Raw genomic sequence first — 22,457 nt, 5'->3', positions numbered from 1 at the left:
AGTAAAGTAAAGTAAAGGCGGGGAGAGGGAACGAAAGACTAAAAGGCGCAGGGAAGAGGAGGGATAGAGCCAAATGGGATCCCAGCTTTAGAGCCATACCTGAACCTGCCTCTGGATTGAGTCCTCAGCGGTGACCCTCTTTTGCTCTGCTTCCATTAACTGCATCATTCTTTGTTCTAGCTGTTGTTTTGATACTATTGTATCTGTAAGCTTGCTGTGAAGGCTCTGGATTTCACTGTCCTTGGCCACAAGCTTATTCTGCACATCTGCCACGAGAAGAACAACAGGGGATGAAAGAAATGATATACAGACTTACGCTGTGGGCACACTAGTTGCTTCAAAAGTAGCGGGAATGGTTTTTCTGGCTGTCTTTTGAAGCAACTCTGCTCTCGGCTGGACACACCTTCCTTCCCCACTGCTGACTTCAAACCTGTCAGGACCACCCACAGCAAAGTGTTGGACCAATCACTATATCTGCCTTAGCCTACAACGAAGTGTTTCCACTGGCTACACCTAGAGGGGCAACGAGCTGATCTACGAATCGCTTGTGAAATCACTCTGAAGTTGAATTTTTTTTTAAAAAGTACTCAAGCTGATGTGAGCAGGTTTTAGAGTAAAAAGGGGAGCAGTCTGACTAGAGTCATGTGCCCATTTTTAGAAAAAGAGGTGGAAAAGCACTGGAACCGGCATAACAGGGAATGTGTCTCTACCCTTAGACAACTTGGGAAAGTTGCATTTACTTGGGAAAGTTGCATTTCCCCCCAGCAGACTAAGTTCATTGGATGGCAGCAAACCCAGGTGGGCCACAAAGTATACACTTGGAAAAAAGAACATAAAAGGTCAGCAGTGCTGGATCAGACCAAGGGCCTATCTATTTCAGCACTCTGCCTCCTGCAGTGGTTTGCCAGACCCCTCTGGGAAGCTCCCAAGCAGGGGGTCAAGGAGACAGCCCCCCTTCTCTTGCTCTTCCCACACATGCTTACACTGAACTGCATTTGACACTTCAATGCAAGTTCTCCCACCACTGGCCCACAACACACAACAGGTTATCCCAAAGGAGTATGGAGAAAAATAAGCTTGCCCGTCCTTGTTTTAAACAAACTGGGAGGCAATAGTGAGCTTGCTGGATCAAGCATAAAGTTGTGTTCTGCTCTGAGCATCTACACATCATCGGTTCTTGAGTGGGTGGGGAAGAGAAACAGCACACCCGCCTCACGTTACAGGAAGAAGCAAGTACACACTGCGGCCTGTATCCAATGGCGGCTTTGTGCTAGCGGAAAGCACGTCTGCTCATGCAAGGCAGCGCCCTTACTAGACGCTGCAGCACTCTGTGCTAAATATGGAAACCTCAAGGTTGGATTATTGCAATGCACTTTATGTGGGGCTGCCTTTGAAAAAGGTTCGGAAGCTTCAATTAGTGCAGAATGCGGCTGCCCAATTGTTGATCAGTTCAAGGCAAACAGAGCATACAACACCAATCCTGTTCCAATTACACTGGCTGCCTGTACATTTCCGAGCCCAATTCAAAGCGCCGGTTTTGACCTATAAAGCTGTTTATGGCTCAGGACCCCAATGTCTTCTGGAACACCTCTCCCAATATGAACCTAATCAGACCCTTACATATTCTTCTCAGGCCCTTCTCCAGGTTCCCCCCCCCCGCAAGGGAGGTTCGGAGGGTTGTGACAAGGGCCTTTTCAGTTGTGGCTCCCCATCTTTGGAAAATGCTCCCCAGTGAGGTCCACCTAGTGTCTTCATTGACATATTTTCGGTGCCAAGCAAAGATGTATCTTTTCCCCAGGGGTTTGATAGACTGAGACAATGTTGTCTATGCCGCCAAAGCTTCCTGCGTCTGCATGGGCGTATTGTCGTTTTAAGGTTTTACTTTTATAGTATATTTGTTTTTGTTTTAACATTGTTGTAAGATGCTCGGAGACCTTTGGGTATCAAGTCACTATTTATTATTATTATTATTATTATTATTATTATTATTATTATTATTATTATTATTATTATTATTACTACTACTACTACTACTACAACAACAACAACAAACTATTCTAGAGAGTCTCCCGAGCCTCAGATCCAGTTTTTAGGCAGCTACAGAGGAGGCTTCAGGGGTTAAAAGAGACTGATGAAAACCAGAGGAAGGGCTGTAACTCAGTGGTAGAACATCTGCTTTGCATGCAGGTCCCAGGTTTGATCCCTGGATCTCCAGGTAGGGCTGGGGGAGACACACACCCCATCTGAAACCCTGGAGAGCAGCTGCCAGTCAGTGTAGACCAGAGGTAGCCAACCTGGTGCCCTCCAGATGATGTGGGATTACAATTCCCATCAGCCTCCACCAGCATAGCCAGCAATCAGGGATGATCGGAGCTGTAGTCCAGCAACATCTGGAGGGCACCAGGTTGGGTAGGTTATGCCTGGTGTAGCAGCTTTGGATGTCCCTAGACGCCCCACCCAGCATAAAGCCACCATTGGCTACAAGCCTGTGTGTCTGTGCATGTGTGTGTTCTTCCCAGTGACAGAAAAAGGGAAAAAGGGGGAAAGGTATTTTGTAGCCAGCAAGCCCAGCCCACAATGGATGCACCTTGCTGGGCTGCCTCATGTTCTGCCGTCCGTTTTCTGAGATAGCTCTGCATTTCCTCCCATCTTCGCTCAGCTTCCTGTCCTTGTGCCTGGATGTCAAAAGGAACAGAGAACAATACCAATCTCTGATCATTTTACTGCAGCATCCCTCAAATACACACATACAAACACACACACGAGATTGCCAGGTGTGTCTTTTGTTGTTACTGCCATTCTTGTGCAGCGCTAGAATCCAACGTTTGAGAAGACAACAGCCCTCAACCCCAACATTTTTGTTTCATCCTGATATTTGAGGAAGTTATTCAGGCTGCATGAAAGTGGAGCAGATACTCCTGGACTGCTCCGAGAGAAAGGGGAGAGAGACAAATAAAGAACCAAGGATGAATGACTGCACTTCATGCCTTTTTTTACACGAACTGACTTCATCTGCCAAGTCACCCAGACCATAGCTTTTGGAGTGCCACACAATTCAAGAACTAAGAGAAGATAGCAGTGGCATTCTACTTCTGAAGTAGGCTTGGATACACACACTCAATGCCCCACCCTGCACTGGCAAGAGGGAAGTTGGCCAATTACCCCTCCCTGGCTGCTGTTACCAGCAAGAGGGTGTGCGAAGGGGAGCAATAATTTACCCCCACACACACCCAGTCCATATTGCTAGACCACTTAAGCTAGTGCATTGAGAATCCACCCTGAGTGTAGCCCCATAGAAATCCAGAAGTTTCCCATGACAGCCAAGGATCCTGTCTGAAAATTATTCATTGATTCTAATGGTGTCTTCACACCACCCATTGAATTCATCTCCATAGATAATCCTTACATAGAGCGTAGCACTTAAGAACATAAGAACATAAGAAGAGCCTGCTGGATTTCTCTGCCCATTCACTCAGTTTGGAGAGGTCTTTTTGGAGCTCTTCGCAATCCCTTTTTGTTTTAACAACCCTGAACCAACTTAGTGTCGTCAGCAAACTTGGCCACTTCACTGCTCACTCCTAATTCTAGGTCATTAATGAACAAGTTGAAAAGTACAGGTCCCAATACTGATCTTTGAGGGACTCCACTTTCTACAGCCCTCCATTGGGAGAACTGTCCGTTTATTCCTACTCTCTGCTTTCTGCTTCTTAACCAATTCCTTATCCACAAGAGGACCTCTCCTCTTATTCCATGACTGCTAAGCTTCCTCAGAAGTCTTTGGTGAGGTACCTTGTCAAAAGCTTTTTGAAAGTCTAAGTACACTATGTCCACTGGATCACCTCTATCTGTATGCTTGTTGACACTCTCAAAGAATTCTAATAGGTTACTGAGACAAGACTTTCCCTTGCAGAAGCCATGCTGGCTCTGTTTCAGCAAAGCTTGTTCTTCTATGTGCTTAGTTAATCTAGCTTTAATAATACTTTCTACCAGTTTTCCAGGGACAGAAGTTAAGCTAACTGGCCTGTAATTTCCGGGATCCCCTCTGGATCCCTTTTTGAAGATTGGCGTTACATTTGCCACTTTCCAGTCCTCAGGCACGGAGGAGGACCCAAGGGACAAGTTACATATTTTAGTTAGCAGATCAGCAATTTCACCTTTGAGTTCTTTGAGAACTCTCGGGTGGATGCCATCCGGGCCCGGTGATTTGTCAGTTTTTATATTGTCCATTAAGCCTAGAACTTCCTCTCTCGTTACCACTATTTGTCTCAGTTCCTCAGAATCCCTTCCTGCAAATGTTAGTTCAGGTTCAGGGATCTGCCCAAATCTTCCACAGTGAAGACAGATGCAAAGAATTCATTTAGCTTCTCTGCAATCTCCTTATCGTTCTTTAGTACACCTTTGACTCCCTTATCATCCAAGGGTCCAATCGCCTCCCTAGATGGTCTCCTGCTTTGAATGTATTTATAGAATTCTTTGCTGTTGGTTTTTATGTTCTTAGCAATGTGCTCCTCAAATTCTTTTTTAGCATCCCTTATTGTCTTCTTGCATTTCTTTTGCCAGAGTTTGTGTTCTTTTTTATTTTCTTCATTTGGACAAGACTTCCATTTTCTGAAGGAAGACTTTTTGCCTCTAAGAGCTTCCTTGACTTTGCTCGTTAACCATGCTGGCATCTTCTTGGCCCTGGCAGTACCTTTTCTGATCTGCGGTATGCACTCCAGTTGAGCTTCTAATATAGTGTTTTTAAACAACTTCCAAGCATTTTCGAGTGATGTGACCCTCTGGACTTTGTTTTTCAGCTTTCTTTTTACCAATCCCCTCATTTTTGTGAAGTTTCCTCTTTTGAAGTCAAATGTGACCGTGTTGGATTTTCTTGGCAATTGGCCATTTACGTGTATGTTTAATTTAATAGCACTATGGTCACTGCTCCCAATCGGTTCAACAACACTTACATCTCGCATCAGGTCCTGGTCCCCACTGAGGATTAAGTTCAGGGTTGCCGTCCCTCTGGTCGGTTCCATGACCAACTGGTCTAGGGAATAGTCATTTAGAATATCTAGAAATTTTGCTTCTTTGTCATGACTGGAACACATATGCGGCCAGTCTATGTCTGGGTAGTTGAAGTCACCCATTACTACCACATTTCCTAGTTTGGATGCTTCCTCAATTTCATATCTCATCTCAAGGTCTCCCTGAGCATTTTGATCAGGGGGACGATAGATCGTTCCCAGTATTAAATCCCTCCTGGGGCATGGTATCACCACCCACAACGATTCTGTTGAGGAGTCCGCCTCTTTGGGGGTTTCGAGCTTGCTGGATTCAATGCCTTCTTTCAAGTATAAAGTGACTCCGCCACCAATACGTCCTTCCTTGTCCTTCCGATATAGTTTATATCCAGGGATAACTGTATCCCACTGGTTTTCTCCATTCCACCAGGTCTCCGTTATGCTCACTATATCAATGCTCTTCTCTAAGACCAAGCACTCCAGTTCTCCCATCTTGGTTCGGAGGCTCCTAGCATTAGCGTACAGGCACTTGTAAGCAGTGTCTCTCTTCAAGTGTCTTTGGCACTTGTGGTTTGGCCTGTGGTAATTTTGCTCTTCTGAATTTATATCCTGTGCCCCTGCTCTCACAATGCCTACTTCTAGGCCTACCCCTTTTAAAATGTCATCATTTCTTTGGTCTTTATCCCAGGGGGGAGGTTTATTCCGAACCGGACCTTTCTCAGCTCCTGTCGGGTTTCCCCCCTCAGTCAGTTTAAAAGCTGCTCTGCCACCTTTTTAATTTTAAGTGCTAGCAGTCTGGTTCCATTTTGGTTCAAGTGGAGCCCGTCCCTTTTGTACAGGCCCGGCTTGTTCCAAAATGTTCCCCAGTGCCTAACAAATCCAAACCCTTCCACCCGACACCATCATCTCATCCACGCATTGAGACTGCAAAGCTGTGCCTGTCTGGCTGGTCCTGCGCGTGGAACCGGTAGCATTTCAGAGAAAGCCACCTTGGAGGTCCTGGCTTTCAGCATCCTACCTAGCAACCTAAATTTTGCTTCCAGGACCTCACGGCTGCATTTCCCCATGTCGTTGGTGCCAACGTGCACCACGACCACTGACTCCTCCCCAGCACTGTCTACCAAACTATCTAAACGACGGGCGATATCCACAACCTTCGCACCAGGCAGACAAAACACCTTGCGGTCTACACGCCCATCACACACCCCACTGTCTATGTTCCTAATGATCGAATCACCCACTACAAGGATCCCTCCACCCCCTGGAGATATATCCTTGGCACGAGAGGATAGCTGCTCATCCCCCAAGGAATGGGTCCCTTCTAAGGGATCGTTTCCCTCTTCCTCAGCTGGATGCTCTCCTTCCCTGAGACCATCGTTCTCCATGATAGCAGAAGACCTATCATCCTTGGAGTGGGACACAGCTATAACGTCCCTGAAGGCCTCCTCCACACACCTGCCTCTCTCAGCTTTTCCAGGTCACCTTGGCCTCAAGGAAATGAAGTTGTTCCCGGAGAGCCAGGAGCTCATTGCACCGAGAGCACACCCACGACTGCTGTCCAACAGGCAGATAGTCATACATGCTGCAGGCAGTGCAAAACACTGGAAAGCCCCCACACGCCTGCTGGCTTCTTACCTGCATAGTTTTGTTTAAGGTTTATTACGTCAATGGGTTGGAAACTGTGGTTTAGTAAAGGTCAGGGAACAGATGGGCAGAGTGGGGGGCCCTGGCCTCCTTGCCCTGCTACTGAACTCGCTCTGCTGCTTAACTCGCCTTGACGCTTCGTCAGCTGGGGCTCCCTCTAGCTCGTGGAGCAGGCTCCCTTGCTAGGGTGCTCTAAATTTATATGTGTGGCTGGTTCCTCCCAGCTACTGCTGCCAGCCAATGATGTGTTAATTGAGGCTGATGGCTCAACTATCAGCTGGGGCTTAACTCTTTAGGATTATCTCAGGCATCCTTCCTTTGAAGGCAGGAAGGCAGGCTTCCTTCCTTAGCGAGGGGCAGGGCTGTTTAAGGACTTTGACTAGTGGTACTAAGAAAAGTTAACTAGCATTTACTCTATTTTTATTTTATTTGCTGACAACAACCACTTTTATCAGTGCAAGTTCCCCTGTAGTTTTAAGTGGTGCCTTGCACTCTGGCCTGGACAAACTAGACTAGCTTTTGGCTGCTTTTAATCTAAGCAAGAGGCTGCGAGTTCCAGGCAAGTCTTTTGTGTTTGTTGTTTTCCCACCTAGAACAGCCTGACCTTTCTTTAACCTAGGGAAACAGAGCTTGTGGTTGTGTTTAAGGAAGGCTAAAGCTGCCCTTTTTAGCAAGGACTGATCTGACTCTCTCCCTGTATGTATTGGTGGAGTTTCCTTTTCCTTTTTCCCCTTCTCTCCAACTGGAATTTAGCCTTGTTTACAGTGTCCCCTGAAGCTTTCCTTGTGTGATATTGTTTGTTAAATTATCATCATCATCAGTGAAATGGTAACAGAAGAGGCATTAGCGAGCCCCAGTAACATCACAGTTTTTTTCCTAAGGAAGTTTTTCCTAGGAAGGTTTACCTGGCGCCTATATTGATGTCAATTCCACCACAAGGCCAAGGCCTTTCTAGTCACCCATTTTTTTAAAAAGCCTTTAAGTCTCTCTGTGTAAAAGTATTACCTACAGCCTTTCTACATTTTATCTGCTGTTTCACCCTGTCATTCTACTGATTTTATGCGGCTTTTCCTATTGCTTTTATTCTTTTATTTATCACAGAACACTTAAGGACTGAGAGCACAGGTTACAAGTTAAATATAACAATCAGTCTTACTCATCTTCCGATAACCAATCAGAAAAACATATGCAGGGCACATACATGAATATATAGTTTTTTTCATATTAGATTTTCTTATTAGATTTAGAAATGTCCCTGGGTGGTAGCTCTGAATTCAGTTAAGATACTGTGGTGGTGCATTCTGGTAAGATGCCCATGCCTACCACTTTGGCAACAAAAGGGTTTTTTAAATCATTTTTGGCACTCATCAATAGTACAGGTCACAATGATTCATTAGCTGGTAACTCATTAAAAGAAGAGTATATAACACTTGTATATCCTGTCTATTTGAGCAAACAGCATGTTTGTCCACGGACCCTTTTAGGGTCACGCTGCCTTCCTAACATGGAAATTCCACAGGCAACAAAGAGCAGCAGTGGGAAATCTTTTTGGCTCAGGGGGGCCAGATCTGTTCCGATCCCCACAGGCCAACTTTAACAGGTGGGTGAGATAACTCACCTGTCAAAGTGCCTTGCACTACGCCCTGCCAGTACTGTGCTCAGCACTTCCCAAACTCTGCTGCTCTTTGCAGGGATTGGTTGTGTGATTAAGTTGCTTATGATTGTGTAGCTGATTGCTACCTGTCCCACATCTGATGACACGTATTTATTTATTTATTACATTTATACCCCGCCTTTCTTTTCATACTAGTAACCCAAGGCGGCTTACATATGGTTCCCAGGCAGTCTACCTTCCAGGCACTGTCCAGACCTGACCTTGCTTAGCTTCAGCAGGGAGCCAAATGTCCCCTGAAGGCCAGAGGTCCCACACACCCGGAATAGAGAAAGAAGGCAGAAGATACAGGGAGAAGATATAGTCAGGAAACAGAGAAAATATCTAATATTTCCTCCATAGAACAGCTGCAGCTGCTCACACCCCCTGAAAAAGCCAGTCCAGAGAATTCCTCAAGCTTTAGGGGGGGCTTTTCAGGGACACTAGAAGGAGGGAGTGGGAAAGCCTCCTTGCACAAGCAACACAAAAGCCTCCTACCAGTCACATTTACATCATACGTTTAAAGCACTCTTATACCACTTTAACTGTCATGGCTTCCCCCAGTAAACTGAGAACTGTAGTTTGTTATTAATGCTGAGAGTTGTTAGGAGACCCCTCACAGAGCTACACTTCCAAACATGCTTAACAAATGACAGTTCCCAGGATTTTGGGGGTAGGGGGAGCCACGACTGTTAAAGTGGTATATGAGTACTTTAAAAGTATGGTGTGGATGTGACCACTGTTTGGAGCCCAGCTAATCGAAGTGACCAGCAAAGAGGGAAGGAGTCACAGAACTTTAGTTTTCCTGAAGTTCACAAAGATTTCTCAGCCTTTAGGAGATACAACTTGCATACTTCCACATTCTTCATGCACAGACAAATGAGGGCTGAATGTGGTAGCCTACTGGTAACGACCCAGCCAATTGTGCAAAACCACAATTCCCTTTGCAACTTTGACCATACCCGATTTGCATTTTTAGAGCAGAAACTGGTATCTCAACCGTGGAAGGCAAGACAGAACCCACCTTTAATTGATTGACAGTTTGTTCTGTATTCTTCTTAAGGAGTTCCTCCTGCTGCAGTTTGCTATTCTTTTCTGTCAGCTCGTTCACAAGCCTAGCACAATCCTGGCGCAGTTTGCTGAGCTCTGACGACTGTCTAGATACAAAGAAAGAAGATTGGTTTCCACATTGTAGGCAAGATACTATGTGGCAGTGGAAATGAAGCATATTTGCATCTGCAAAAAGCCAAACTGTTGCCACTGGCAATTGAGCACAAGAGAATATTTTGAGCACTTAAGAATACTACTCTGAAATATGCCACTGTAAAATTACTGGGACTGTCAATTCATCTGCTGTAAAAATCCCACTTTCAGTGAAGAATTGAGAGCTCAGCTATCAGAAATACAGAATCTATCATCATCATCATTGTATCTGTATGCAGCCTTTCTACAAAAAATTGTGTTCAAGGCGGCTTGCAACAAGGTCAACAGAAATACAACTCAAAAAGAATTGCAAAAACAATTTCCTAACAAAAAAGAACAGTAACATGGCAAATATAACAGCAAGAAAAAGCAACTTTTCAATATTATGAACATAATATTATGAACATAATAAAACAATCTTTAAAAACAAAGAACTAGTAACCATTAAACCCCCCCCCAAGCCCCTAAGTATCCAGTGAAGCAATCTTTTGCGGAAATGAAATTTGCTATTCTATGTATTCAGGCTTTCACGTATTAAAGGTAAAGGTAAAGGTGTCCCTGCACTTATAGTGCGAGTCGTTTCCGACTCTTAGGGTGACGTCTTGCGACGTTTACCAGGCAGACCGTATATATGGGGTGGGATTGCCAGTTCCTTCCCTGGCCTTTCTTTACCCCCCAGCATATGCCGGGTACTCATTTTACCGACCACGGATGGATGGAAGGCTGAGTGGACCTCGACCCCTTTTACCGGAGATTCGAGTTCCTCCTTCCGTTGGAATCGAACTCCGGCCGTGAGCCGAGCTTCGGCTGCATTATCGCCGCTTACCACTCTGCGCCACGGAGGATCTTGTTCACGTATTAATTCACATATTTTACTTCACGTATTAAAAGCAGCTAATGAAATTTGAAAAATATGCACTGTACACGCACACAATTCCCCCCCCCAACCTGAGGATGTAATTTTACTCTGTGGTGTAACTGCAGATTTCACCAAAACAGTAAGAGTAGGTAGTTTCGTGCACCTACAGTGTTACATGCCAAGTACTGTATCCAGTTCTAGTTCTACTCAGAGAGTAGACCCATTAAAAATAATGGACATAAATAGTTTGGACCCATTAATTTCAACTGGGAATCAACCCAACTTTCGCCAACTCTCCCCCCCCCCAAATAGCTTTCAAAAAAAAAAAGTAGCTTGGAGACAATCTTCACAAATGTAAGGGCTATGGGTCCCCCATAATTCAAGGACTGGTTTGGACTTTGAAAGTGAAGGCAGTGCTCTTAGCTCTGGTAATACTATCAGGAGAGCAGTGTTTTTTTGAAAGCTATGGGGTGGAAGAGTTGGCAAAAGCTGGATAGACTTCTCCTCTTAGAATTCTAACACTGGCATCCCAACTTTCAGTAGCTATAGTCATCAGCACTATGAGAGCCTCTGCTTTGAGGAAGAAGTTCTTGTGCCAAACCTTTACTGCTTGGCCCTAAACTGCAAAACAAACTAACAGGAACTTTGTGGAGATACGGCATAACAGCTGAAAAAGACTTGAACCAATGGAAAATTAATACTGAGCCTCTAATGTATTAATTTACAAAGCCCTGAACGGAGGTCTGGGGTATCTTAGGGACTGCCTGTACCCTTACATCCCAGCTCGATCACTGAGATCATCTGTAGGAGCAGCTTTGGTCTTCCCCAAAGTTGGCAAGGCTCATTTAACATCGACATGAAATCAAGCCTTCAGTTCTCTGGAATGCTCGGCCAACAGAGATTCAGCAGACATCTTCTGTTTTAACTTTTGAGTGCCTGCTGAAACATTTCTGTTCCACCAAGAACATGCTTTTTTGCAACAGCTGACCTTTGTTTTTAATTGTATTTTAAATGTTTTTTTCTATGGTTGTTGTTTTTAACTTGTTGTAAACTGCTTGGATGTTTTTAATGAAATAGTGGTATACAAATATTTTTATAACTAAATACAATAAATATAAAATAATGAATGGGGAGTATTAGCACACCTCACACTAGACTGATCTTTTTTACATTTTGGAAGAGCAATAATACTACAGTAATAAGTGAAGAAAAACAACAACATCCTGCTTGCCTTCATGGCCCACAATGCATCTTTTCATCCACCCCCAAGTTCCTCAATACACTGCAAACCAAGGTATCCTAACTAGAGCTAGACCAGGCACAATCTTCAAGAACACTTTCTATCAGTGACTTTTAGGTTAAAGACCATAATACTGATGTTTTGGTGGAATCCCGATTAGCGTACTTGCTTTCCATTTGGTTGGTAGAAGTACTGACAGCGTCCCTCAGGATCCCATTTTCTTGCTTCAGGCGATTAATCTCTGCCTCCATCTGCTCGCGAAGTTGCTGAAACTAGAGAGGGAGAAGAAGAAAACACAACCAGCTTTTGAACTATCAAAAAACAAACAAACTGTACAACTCCTACTTTTGAATGGAGAAAACACAACAAACTGTCTTATACACAACCAGATTACTGGCCCACCTTAGCAGCAGCTCTTCAAGGTCTTGAACAGAGGCTGTTCCCAGCTCTGGTATCCAAGACCCCTTATAACTACCAAGGCCAAAGATCTGAACCTAGGACTGGGTATGTGCAATTACCCAACCAAACCTTCCCCAAACAGAGTTTCCGTTCCTATATTATCAGGAACTAAGACACAGTAAGATAGGGGGAAGGATTAGGAGACTCCTAATTCCAAGGCTTTCATGCAGTTCATGAGATCCAAGTACAAACTGAGCAAACACAAATTTTGTCGCATTCAACTGTAATCCACCTTCCAGACGGTTTGAGTACCTTGTAGGCACCCTTTTATTTGTCCCTGTTCCCTCCACTTCTACTACTAGAACTACTGTATGGACACATATAGGGAGTAGAAGGAAGGACATACAACAAAGGAAGAGTACAGACAGGTAGCACAAAACTGCAGGGATGGTGTCTAAAGCTCAGTAAGAGGATGCTAAAAGCAACAAAAAAGCTTTCTTCAGGTACGTCCATAGTAAAAGACAGAAAACAGAAATGGTGATACAACTACTCAATGACGGTGGCAAAATAACAGATGACAAAGAAAAGGCAGAAGTGTTCAATTCCTACTTTGGCTCAATCTTCTCCCAAAAGAGGGTCTATGACCCTCCTGGGAAACGTGATGTCGAAAGGGGCAGGACTGGAGCTTGAGATCAATAGGCAAATGGTCAAGGAATATCTAATCACTTTGGACAAGTTGCAGTCTGCAGGGCCCAATGAACTGCATCCTAGAGTATTGAAGGAACTGGCTGAAGAATTCTTGGAACCACCATCAATTATATTTCCGAAATCGTGGAAGATGGGTGAAGTGCCAGATGACTGGAAGAGGGCTACTGTTGTCCCCATCTTCAAAAAGGGCAAAAAGGAGGAACCTGGGAACTACAGACCAGTCAGCCGGACATCAATCCCTGGGAAAATTCTGGAGCAGACTATAAAGCAATCAATCTGTAAGCACCCTGAAAACAATGCAGTGACTACTAAAAGCCAACATGGATTTATCAAGAACAAATCCTGCCAGTATTAATCTTATCTCATTTTTTGATTGGGTAACCTCCCTGGTAGCCTGTGGAAATATTGTGGACATAATATATCTAGACTTCAACAAAGCTTTTGACAAAGCGCCCCATGATATTCTGATTAGCAAGCTAGCTAAATGTGGATGGAACAACTATCAGGTAGATCCACAGTTGGCTGCAGAATTGTTATCAAAGAGTGCTTATCAATGGTTCCTTCTTAAACTGGGCGGAGGTAATGAGTAGGGAACCACAGGCTTGGTCCTGGGCCGAGTGCTCTTCAACCTTTTCATTAATGACTTGGATGAGGAGGTGCAGGGAATGCCTATCAGATTTGCAGATGATACAAAATTGGAAGGGATAGTTAATACCTTGGAACAGAGAAACAAAATTCAAAGGGATCCTGATAGGCTGGGGAACTGGGATGAAAACAACATGATAAAATTTTATAGGGATAAGTTCTACACTTAGGGAAAAGAAACCAAATGCACAGTTATAAGATGGGGAATACTTGGCTCAACAATATTACATGCAAGAAGGATCTTGGAATTCTTGTTGATCATGAGCTGAATATGAGCCAACAGTGTGATGTGGCTGCAAAAAAGGCAAATGCTATTTTAGGCTGCATTTACAGAAATAGCTTGATGTATTAATTCCCCCATGTTCGGCACTGGTTAGGCCTCATCTTGAGTAATGCGTCCAGTTCTGGTCTCCACACTTCAAGAAGGATGCAGACAAACTGGAATAGGTTCAGAGGAAGGCAACAAGGATGAACAAGGGACTGGAAACAAAACCCTATGAGGAGAGACTGAAAGAATTGGCTATGTTTAGCCTTGAGAAGAGAAGACTGGGGGGAGATATGATAGCACTCTTCAAGTACATGAAAGGTTGCCACACGGAGGAGGGCCGGGATCTCTTCTCAGTCGTCCCAGAGTACAGGACACAGAATAATGGGCTCAAGTTACAGGAAGCCAAATTTTGGCCGACCTCAGGAAAAACTTCCTGTTACAGCGGGTACAACAATGGAACCAATAACCTAGGGAGGTGGTGGACTCTCCAACACTAGAGGCATTCAAGAGGCAGCTGGACAGCCATCTGTCGGGTATGCTTTTGTTTGGATTTCTGCATCGAGCAGGGGGTTGGACTTGATGGCCTTATAGGCCCCTTCCAACTCTACGATTCTATGATTCTACTAGAACCAAGAGAACAAGAAAGTGTAGGTAAGCAAATGGGGGAAAGGCCAGCACCACTTTCACTAGTGCACACATGCAAACTATTCCTGCTGTCCTGGCTCTATATAGTTGTCCATCTGGGCTACGAAAAACCAAATGCAGAATGAAGAGCAGCAACAGGAGTGACCACGTGCGTGCAATGCCACTAACTTCTAGAAGCAGCAGCACAGGCAGGTTTGTCCACTTATCATGGCAGGGGATGACCAGCTTCTAACGTAGGCAACAGCAGCCTGCCTAAAGGCTCAGATAAAAAAAAAACCCTGTGAACCCGCACACACAGTACGCTTCCACCTAACCCATCTCACAAATGAGAAGGGCAGCTCCTAGCCTTTCAACAGTGACACAGCCAGTGGCCTTGATCACTGCATTTGGACAAAAACCTGAGATGGTTTTCTTTATGAAAAGAGGTTATATTTCTAGCTGTCTTACAAAGGTGATACTTTAGCACACTGTTCTTCACTGGGTTTTTAGTTCATCCCCGGCCAGCTTTTCCAATGGTGAGGGATGATGGGAGTTGTAGTCCAACAACATCTGGGAACCCAAGGTTGAACAGTGCTCTTGCAGCCACCGACTCTGCTAATCAGCTGAGAAAGAAAGAAACAGGACTACATTTCATGTAAGCACAGATTTTGGTAACGGGTGCAGGAGCTTAGCATCCCAAAAATGGCAGGTTCTCTCACTTTAAAAAAAAGTTTCTAGTCCTTAAGGCTAAATAGATTGGGCATGGACAGACTACAGGGTCAAATCTACTTTGCTTTTCATCAGAACCCCAAGATCTACCAAACAGAGACAGGTACAAAAGACACACACTTAGAATTCACACTCTGAGCCTCAGGTTTGGTTTTCAGTCCCAGAACTGAATGTTGCTCACAATCTTTTGACACAGAAGTCCACTCCTGGCTAGCTTTCTTCATTTCAGCAGCCTAATTTATTTGGAGAAAGGTATTTAGCTGCTGCCATTGTTACACAATTGGTTGTCAGAAAAGCACTTTACAATCTAATGAAAACCACCCAGAGACCTACCAGTAGATCCCAGTCTACTTTCTTCCCACCCCCGGCATAGACAAGACATGTAAATGTGAGGACAAACTCTGATGTAATCTCAGAAACTGTAAGGTGAGCACGGGTGAGAAAAGGGCCTGGGAATTTCCAGTGATGTGAGACCCCACTGCCTGATGTACCTCCTTGCCATTTTTCTTTCATGACCTTTAGAGGCTAAGCTATTCAAAACAACCCAATCTATTAAAAGCTTAGTTTAAAATAATACTTAACAAAATTTAACAAAATTTCTGCACTACTGTGGTACAAAAGGGAAATTCCTGAAGACATATCTGGGGGGAGGAGAATATTGTGCAGTGCAGGGACTGGGCCAAATGGCCTGGGAGAGACACCCCCCACCCCCCCATCACTTTTAGTTTTCACACCTGAGGCTTAAGTCACCTGAAAATCACCTGATCTGCTTTCTGTTCTGCAAATGTCAAGGAAAGGCTTTGTGTTGTGAAGCATCTTTTGGGACACTTTTGCATCAATATTATAAGTAGAGGGACCATTTGAAGCCTCACGAATGAAAACGCCCCCAGAGGCTCCTCAGAGGAGACAAAAATCCTACACCGAATTTCACAGGCTACCACTTGACAAGCAAAATGCAATCTTCTTTGCTAAGGCAATTGTCGCTACCTAAAGCAGCTGCTTAGCTAAGCAGAAGTGAGAAGTTTCCATGCTTTAACATAACCTGTTTTTACCTTCATCTTCAGCTGTTGGCTTTCTTGGTAGCTTGCATGGATTTTGTTTTGAAAGACTCCATGCTCCTTTTCCAGGGTGCCAATTCTCTCTCGCATCTTTGCTGCAACCAAGCCGCTTCTTTCTTTCTCTGAAACCAGCTCCTAGGAGAACATCAAATGGTTTTGCTCGCTTCTGCAAGCAAACTTATTCAACAGATGCCAAGGCCTGACAAGGACAGGATGCCAGTGAGGACAGGAGGGTGTACTTAATCCACACTTAAAATTGGGGAAGAGTACTAAGGGACTAAGCTGGAGTTCTTTTAGTACGGCAGCACCTACTGTACACGTTGGCACCTGCTTAAAACATTTCTGTTTAGACAAGCCTATCCAGACACATGGTTGTCAAGGTATTTTCATCTCTTTCGTCTACTGCTGTTTAAATTGTTTTTAAAATGTTTTAATTACTTATTTTTAACTGTTTATTGATGTTTCTTGGAAACTGCTTAGAGTTTTTTTGTTTGGGTTTTTTTTAACAATCGAGCAGTATGTAAACCTTGTTAAATCAAGTCTTCATGCTTTGAGTCAAGAGGAAGAGGTGTATATTCCTGGAGGGAGATGCAGGAGTTGGGGTGCAGTAGTGGGGTCATTTTAGAGAGCATGAAATCATTGGGCAACTCAGAGAGAGCTGGAGGACGAAAAATCATGGCACAGCTAATATTGGGAGAAAGATAAGCTGATAACCTTACAATGTAAGAGCAATGTGTTGTTTAGCACCAAAAAGGGAGGGTTAGGAGAGTGTAGAGATGGTCATGCATGGTTCCCTGTTCACATCTCTGCACCCCATCATAGCATTTGAGTTATGTCCCCCTTTCCCTGGTTGATAAGATGGGAAAGGAAGATAAACATTAAACACCCAAACCTTGTTTTATGGAAACCAGTAACCTTAAACCAGTAACTATAAACTCAACTGCGTCTCCATGAACAATCCCTCCTCCCCAATAGATCTGGCTTTATTACACTTCAGGTGCACTTATGCACCCTGGGAGCTGCTGTACCTGCGAGAGTTGCTTGCACTGCTCCTTTGCAAGAGCAGCTTCTTCCTTCACAGCAACAAGAAGTTTGTCCTTTTCTTGAAGCTGATGCAGAGCTGCAGCTGACTCGCCCTTACTCGCCTAAAACAACCAGCAACAAAATATTGAAAGTAAGAAGAGCCAGGCTGGACTTCACGATAACTTACGATTTATCATGACAGCAATGAGCCACAGTGACCCTCAGACTCACTCACATCCTCTCCTCTGGTACGGTCATGAGGAAATGAGAAGCATTCACTTTAAAAAAAAATCAAATGCAGTTTAGCTTTACATCCAAACCTTTAGTGTCGTTAACCTTAACTATGGTTTGTTGAAACAAACCAGTTTCATAAACCCATGGCTTGAAGCTGGGTTGTTAAACCATAATTGAGATTAACCACAGTATGACTAACCGCAACTTATCAAACTGACAAATGTAGAAGCAAAAGCTTCCACCTCTTTGCAGCTGTGCCAGGGGAGGCGCAGGGGGCATAGAAAGCTGCCTTATATCAAATCAGACCATCGAGCTCAGCATTGCCTACACTGACTGGCAGTGGGTCTCCAGGGTTTCAGGCAGGGGCCTTCCCAGTCCTACCTGGAGATGCTGTGGCTTGAACCTGGGTTCTCCTGCATGCAAGGCAGATAGATGCTCTACCAATGAGCATCTATAGCCCTTTCCCAAAGACTATTTACTTGGCATCTAAGGGATTGATAGCACCCAAGGAAGGCTTGATTGTTCCTGCTGTGAAATAACTATGGTGCCTCCTCCATGCCTGTCCCTGCTCCACTATATCACTGAAGCTCCTTGTATGCATTTCCTCCCCCCCCAATCCCCCCCCCCACACAGGGAGCTGCCTAATACCAAGTCAGACCATCGGTTCATCCAGATAAGTGCTGTCTACACTTACTAGCTGTGGTTCTCCAGGGTTTCAGAGCGAGTCTCTCACAGACCTACCTGGAGATGGTGGAGATTGAACCCAGGACCTTCTGCATGCAAGGCAGATGCCCTGCCGCGGAGCTACTGTGCCCCTTCCCTACAAACCTCTGCATAAGCCCAAGACTTGCTGCAGCGTGCTCCTGTCACAATAAAACATGGTTTATCATGATGATCAAGCCTGCTCAAAGAGGTCTCATATTGGGCATTTTCTAAACACTTGAGGTATCAACTAAACACTTGGGCACCCCGACAGGCAAACAGAAAATGCCTTAGGATTGGGACAAGGGGAGGAACCCAATCCAAGACAGAAAAGACTTGGCGAGAATGCACCAAAGGACACAAAAGCAAAGGAGGCAAATCTCAAACTAAGAAAAAGGTCCTAGGAAAACTGTTAATTAGAAAGGAAAACATGCTGTAATCCACCATATTCTTAATACTACAATTGTTCTTCAGAGACAGCTGCATGAAGTGCATTGCCCAAGCTAATATTTCTAATAAAAGCTGTTGTGTAGCATAGCAGTTTTATGAGTTCTGCATCCTTGCTGTGCAAGTTTCTGCTCTAGGAAAGGAGAACCTTCAAAAAGGAACTTCTGAGGATCAGTATTTCTAACACCAGTGTCGGTAAAAAGCACAAAACATGTAGCATAAGAGCAACTATCAGTCTCTGTTCTTGTATTCATTTGGTTTACAAGATTTGTAGACCACCCTTCAGCAAATCTATCAGGGCACCCTATGAGAAGACAGTAAAACATCAACACCCAACAAGTTTCTTTCCAGTCAAGTGCTGTCACCCAAAGCAGAGCTTACTTTCTGCAAAGCATCCTGGATCACATTTGATTTCTCCTTCAGCAGCTCCACCACACTCAAGGCCTCCTCCTCTGTGAAGATCATGCTCTTCATAGCCAAGAGAAAGTCCTTAAACTTAACCTCAGCGTTTTCTGCAATAAAACCAAACAGCAATGTGCTTATTACATTTTTTCATGTAAGCTTTTCCTGTCATGGTGGTAAACAGCAGGCATAAGCGGGAAGGGAAGCTGTCACATCTGATCAGCCGCTCTGAGTAATACCGGCTGTGTACACACCATGCATCTGAAGTACCTACCCCCCCCCCCGCAAAGAATCCTAGAAACGGTAGTTTGTTATGGGTGCTTGGAGCTGTAGCTCTGTGAGGGATCAACTACAGTTCTGGGGGGGGAGGGGATGTGCTTTAAGTGTATGGTGTGTATGCAGCCATACATGGAGACTGTAGGGCAAGGATGGGGAACCTTTTGAAAGCAGGATTGGATTCGTTTTCTAAAGTCTTTTTTTATGTGTGTCTAAAAACAACAGTTTAGCCTACGATGCACATATCTGTGAGTGACTGAGACCTGCATTCTACTCATGCAGAACAATGATGGGCTATTTTGCGGCATCTGGGTGACGACAGGGATAGGAAACTGGCAACCTTCCACCCAATCTGCAACCTAACAAACCTACCAGATTTCCATAAGGCTGCAATCCTATTTCCATTTCCTTGGGAGTAAGCCCCACTGAACTGAATGGGGCCTATTTCTGAGTAGAGTTGTGCAGGCTTGCACAATGAAGTAAAGAAAAACATCTTGCTCGTGGCTTCCCACAGGTTGGCAAACGCTGCACTAGAGAACATGTCTGAGGAAGCACATTCATTTCTCAAGTCCTTCGCTCCTTATAATGTCTTTCTAGCATCCTTCCCCAACCTGGTTCCCTGCAGGTATTCTGGGCTAAAACTCCCATCAGCCCCCCCCCCCAGCTGTGCTGGCTGGAGATGATGGGAGCCGTACTCTGCAAAATCCAGAAGGCACCAGGCTGGGGAAGGCTGCCTTATAGTATAAGAGTGATAGTATCAGAGTACATATGTCCCAGGACCCTCCGTGACGCAGAGTGGTAAGCGGCGGTAACGCAGCCAAAGCTCTGCTCACGGCCGGAGTTCGATTCCAACGGAAGGAGGAAGTCGAATCTCCGGTAAAAGGGGTCGAGGTCCACTCAGCCTTCCATCCATCTGTGGTCAGGCGCACGCTACAGGGTAAGAAAGGCCGGGGAAGGAACTGGCAATCCCACCCCATATATACGGTCTGCCTAGTAAACATCGCAAGACGTCACCCTAAGAGTCGGAAACTACTCGCACTACAAGCGCGGGGACACCTTTCTTTACCTTTTACATATGTTCCATACCTGAGAAGTCATTTGTGCTAGGGGATGGCAACTTTTGTATAGAATCCGAGGGATTGCATCAGCCCCAGATTATTGCCAGAGCAACACAACAGGACCATCTCTGGAATGGGCCAACAGGATGTAGCTGCCCTAACACAAACCAGTGTCAAGCCTTAACCAAACAGGCCAGCCCAATTCAAACATCAAAGTGAGGCAGCGCCAATATCCTGACCAGGGAGATGGAACACTTGGCTCGAAGCTGTGTCCTCAAAGGTTCCCATACAGAGAGAAAAGCCTTCCACAATGTCCTCGAGAAGCAGCTTACTGCTCAGTAAAAGGGAGAATTTCTACTTTGGGTGGACAAATCCCAAGAATTAGCTACATTTGGTAGGGTTACAGATTATGGAATCAACAAGACGGGAAGGGTAAGAGCAAGCAACATAGTCGCCCAGGCAAAATGAAGCTAGACTATAGGAATACAGCGGGGGGGGGGGGGGAGAGAGAGAGCAGAGGCAACACATAAATTTCTTATACAAGTAATATGTATATTTACCAGATCTAGGTTACAGAATCAGTTACCTGCCTCATGGCACCCCTACATGTTACGATCGACGCAGGTCACATCCATTACTCGCCATGCACACAAGGGTTGATGTGTGTATATACAGGCATTGCTTCCGTCACACTGTCTGCTAAAAAGATATCCTGCCAAAGAGGCCTGCTAGCATATCCTGCTGCAACTGTAACATGCAGTACTGCCCTCAGTCTCTTTATCTGCCACACATCATCCAGCCCACCCCCAAATGCCCTATTCATGTTGTGCTTCTGGTACTATTTAACAATCAGTAAGTGCTTTCAGCAAAAAACTGCTTCGTCCCTCATAGCTGTAGCATTTGACTAGGTTGAAATGTCATTTACAGAGGCCTATCAGGTGCGGGGGGGAGGGAGGGAGAAAGGGACTGGGTGAAACTAATTAAATTGCAAGATTAAAATTATTAAGAGCTCCAAGAGATCCCCTCTGCGTCCCACCCATTTACAAGAAATTGCGTATCTGCCCACATCTTCATACTTTTCTCCTCAAATGTGAAGGACAGAAAAATGACGGGAAGGGAAACCTCAATCCTTCCTGCACTGGCCACAACTCCAAGCTCTGCAGCACTACCCACTAGTCCCTTGGCCAAGCCATCGCCTCTACGGCAGCACCTTTGTCAGTTTCATTCTTCAGCTTCTTGGAGTTGCTTTTCTGCAGCCCTTCAATCCCATCTTGTTTCACCAAGTCAGCCGCTTCTCTCTTTTCCACTCCCAAGTTCTGGTCGGCATTATCCATCAAAGGGATGTACGTCGTTGCATGAATCACAGGCTCATCTACCAACGTCATAACTGGAATTTTAGGAAACAAATGGAATACATCTTTTATTTATAATGATATTTATAGAACACCCCCTCATATGTACAACAAAATATGCAAGTAACATAAAACATAACAACCATAAACAATACAAAATCATCATAAAAATGACTGGCCCGTCTCGAAAAAAGTTAAACTGAATAGGCCTGTCGGCATAACAAAGTATTTTGGACGCCTGAAAGTCAAAAACAGGGATGCCTCAAAGTGGTGTTCCACAGCACGTGACCAGTGACACTAAATGCCCGACTTCTAGTTGAAGCCAGCAGAAACATGGGCAACAAGTAACAACACTCCTTCAGGTGATCTCAGTGATCAAGTTGGGATATAAAGGCTCAGATAGTCCTTTAAAAATCCTGGACCAAAGCCATGTTCAGGGCTTTGTATATTAATATGAGAACAACCCTGGTTGTGGTCTAGTGGTATATGGGTCAGCCAGTGCAGTTGTTTTAGCAGAGGTGTTGCATACTGTCGTCTGGCTGCCCCCATCAGTAGTCTATTTTCTGCATTCTGCTCTAACTGGAGCTTCCAGACCAGGGCAGCACACTGTAGTAATCCAGTCTCAAAGTTACCAATGGGATAGTGGAAAGGCTGTCCTGATAAACATGTTAAAACAATATTTTAAAATATTTTTTAAAGTTAGATTCACTAACCTTCTTCCAACTCATCCTAAATGTGTTCCATCAAACTAAGTTTATTCCTACTTAGCCACGGAGCATAGAGGCCAAGAGACTGAGCTAGCAATCAAGGAATCCTCAGTTCAAATCTAGCCTCTGTCATAAAGTGACTTAGTGGTGTTAGGCAAGCTTTTTCAGCCCTCCCTATCTGTAATAGAGGAGTAACACCACTCACTCACTTTAGAAGGATGTTTA

At 44.7% G+C, this 22,457-nt stretch overlaps 1 protein-coding gene across 6 annotated transcripts in view; it reads right to left on the bottom strand.

Annotated features, from left to right (window-relative positions):
* The window catches only part of KTN1 (kinectin 1), a 146,339-nt gene that overhangs the window by 67,628 nt on the left and 56,254 nt on the right, over positions 1–22,457 (bottom strand). For all 6 annotated transcript variants that reach the window (XM_061612467.1, XM_061612470.1, XM_061612465.1 and 3 more), the window contains 8 exons: positions 21,384–21,560; positions 18,819–18,949; positions 17,060–17,176; positions 16,026–16,166; positions 11,766–11,872; positions 9,323–9,455; positions 2,588–2,675; positions 100–266 (listed from right to left, as the gene is read on the bottom strand). In XM_061612467.1, coding sequence (XP_061468451.1) covers positions 100–266; positions 2,588–2,675; positions 9,323–9,455; positions 11,766–11,872; positions 16,026–16,166; positions 17,060–17,176; positions 18,819–18,949; positions 21,384–21,560 — 1,061 coding nt within the window. The remainder of the gene's footprint in view (positions 1–99; positions 267–2,587; positions 2,676–9,322; positions 9,456–11,765; positions 11,873–16,025; positions 16,167–17,059; positions 17,177–18,818; positions 18,950–21,383; positions 21,561–22,457) is intronic.

The sequence above is a fragment of the Rhineura floridana genome, chromosome 2, assembly GCF_030035675.1.
Source record: "Rhineura floridana isolate rRhiFlo1 chromosome 2, rRhiFlo1.hap2, whole genome shotgun sequence".
NCBI lineage: Eukaryota > Metazoa > Chordata > Lepidosauria > Squamata > Rhineuridae > Rhineura > Rhineura floridana.
This window is presented reverse-complemented; position numbering and strand designations above follow the sequence as displayed.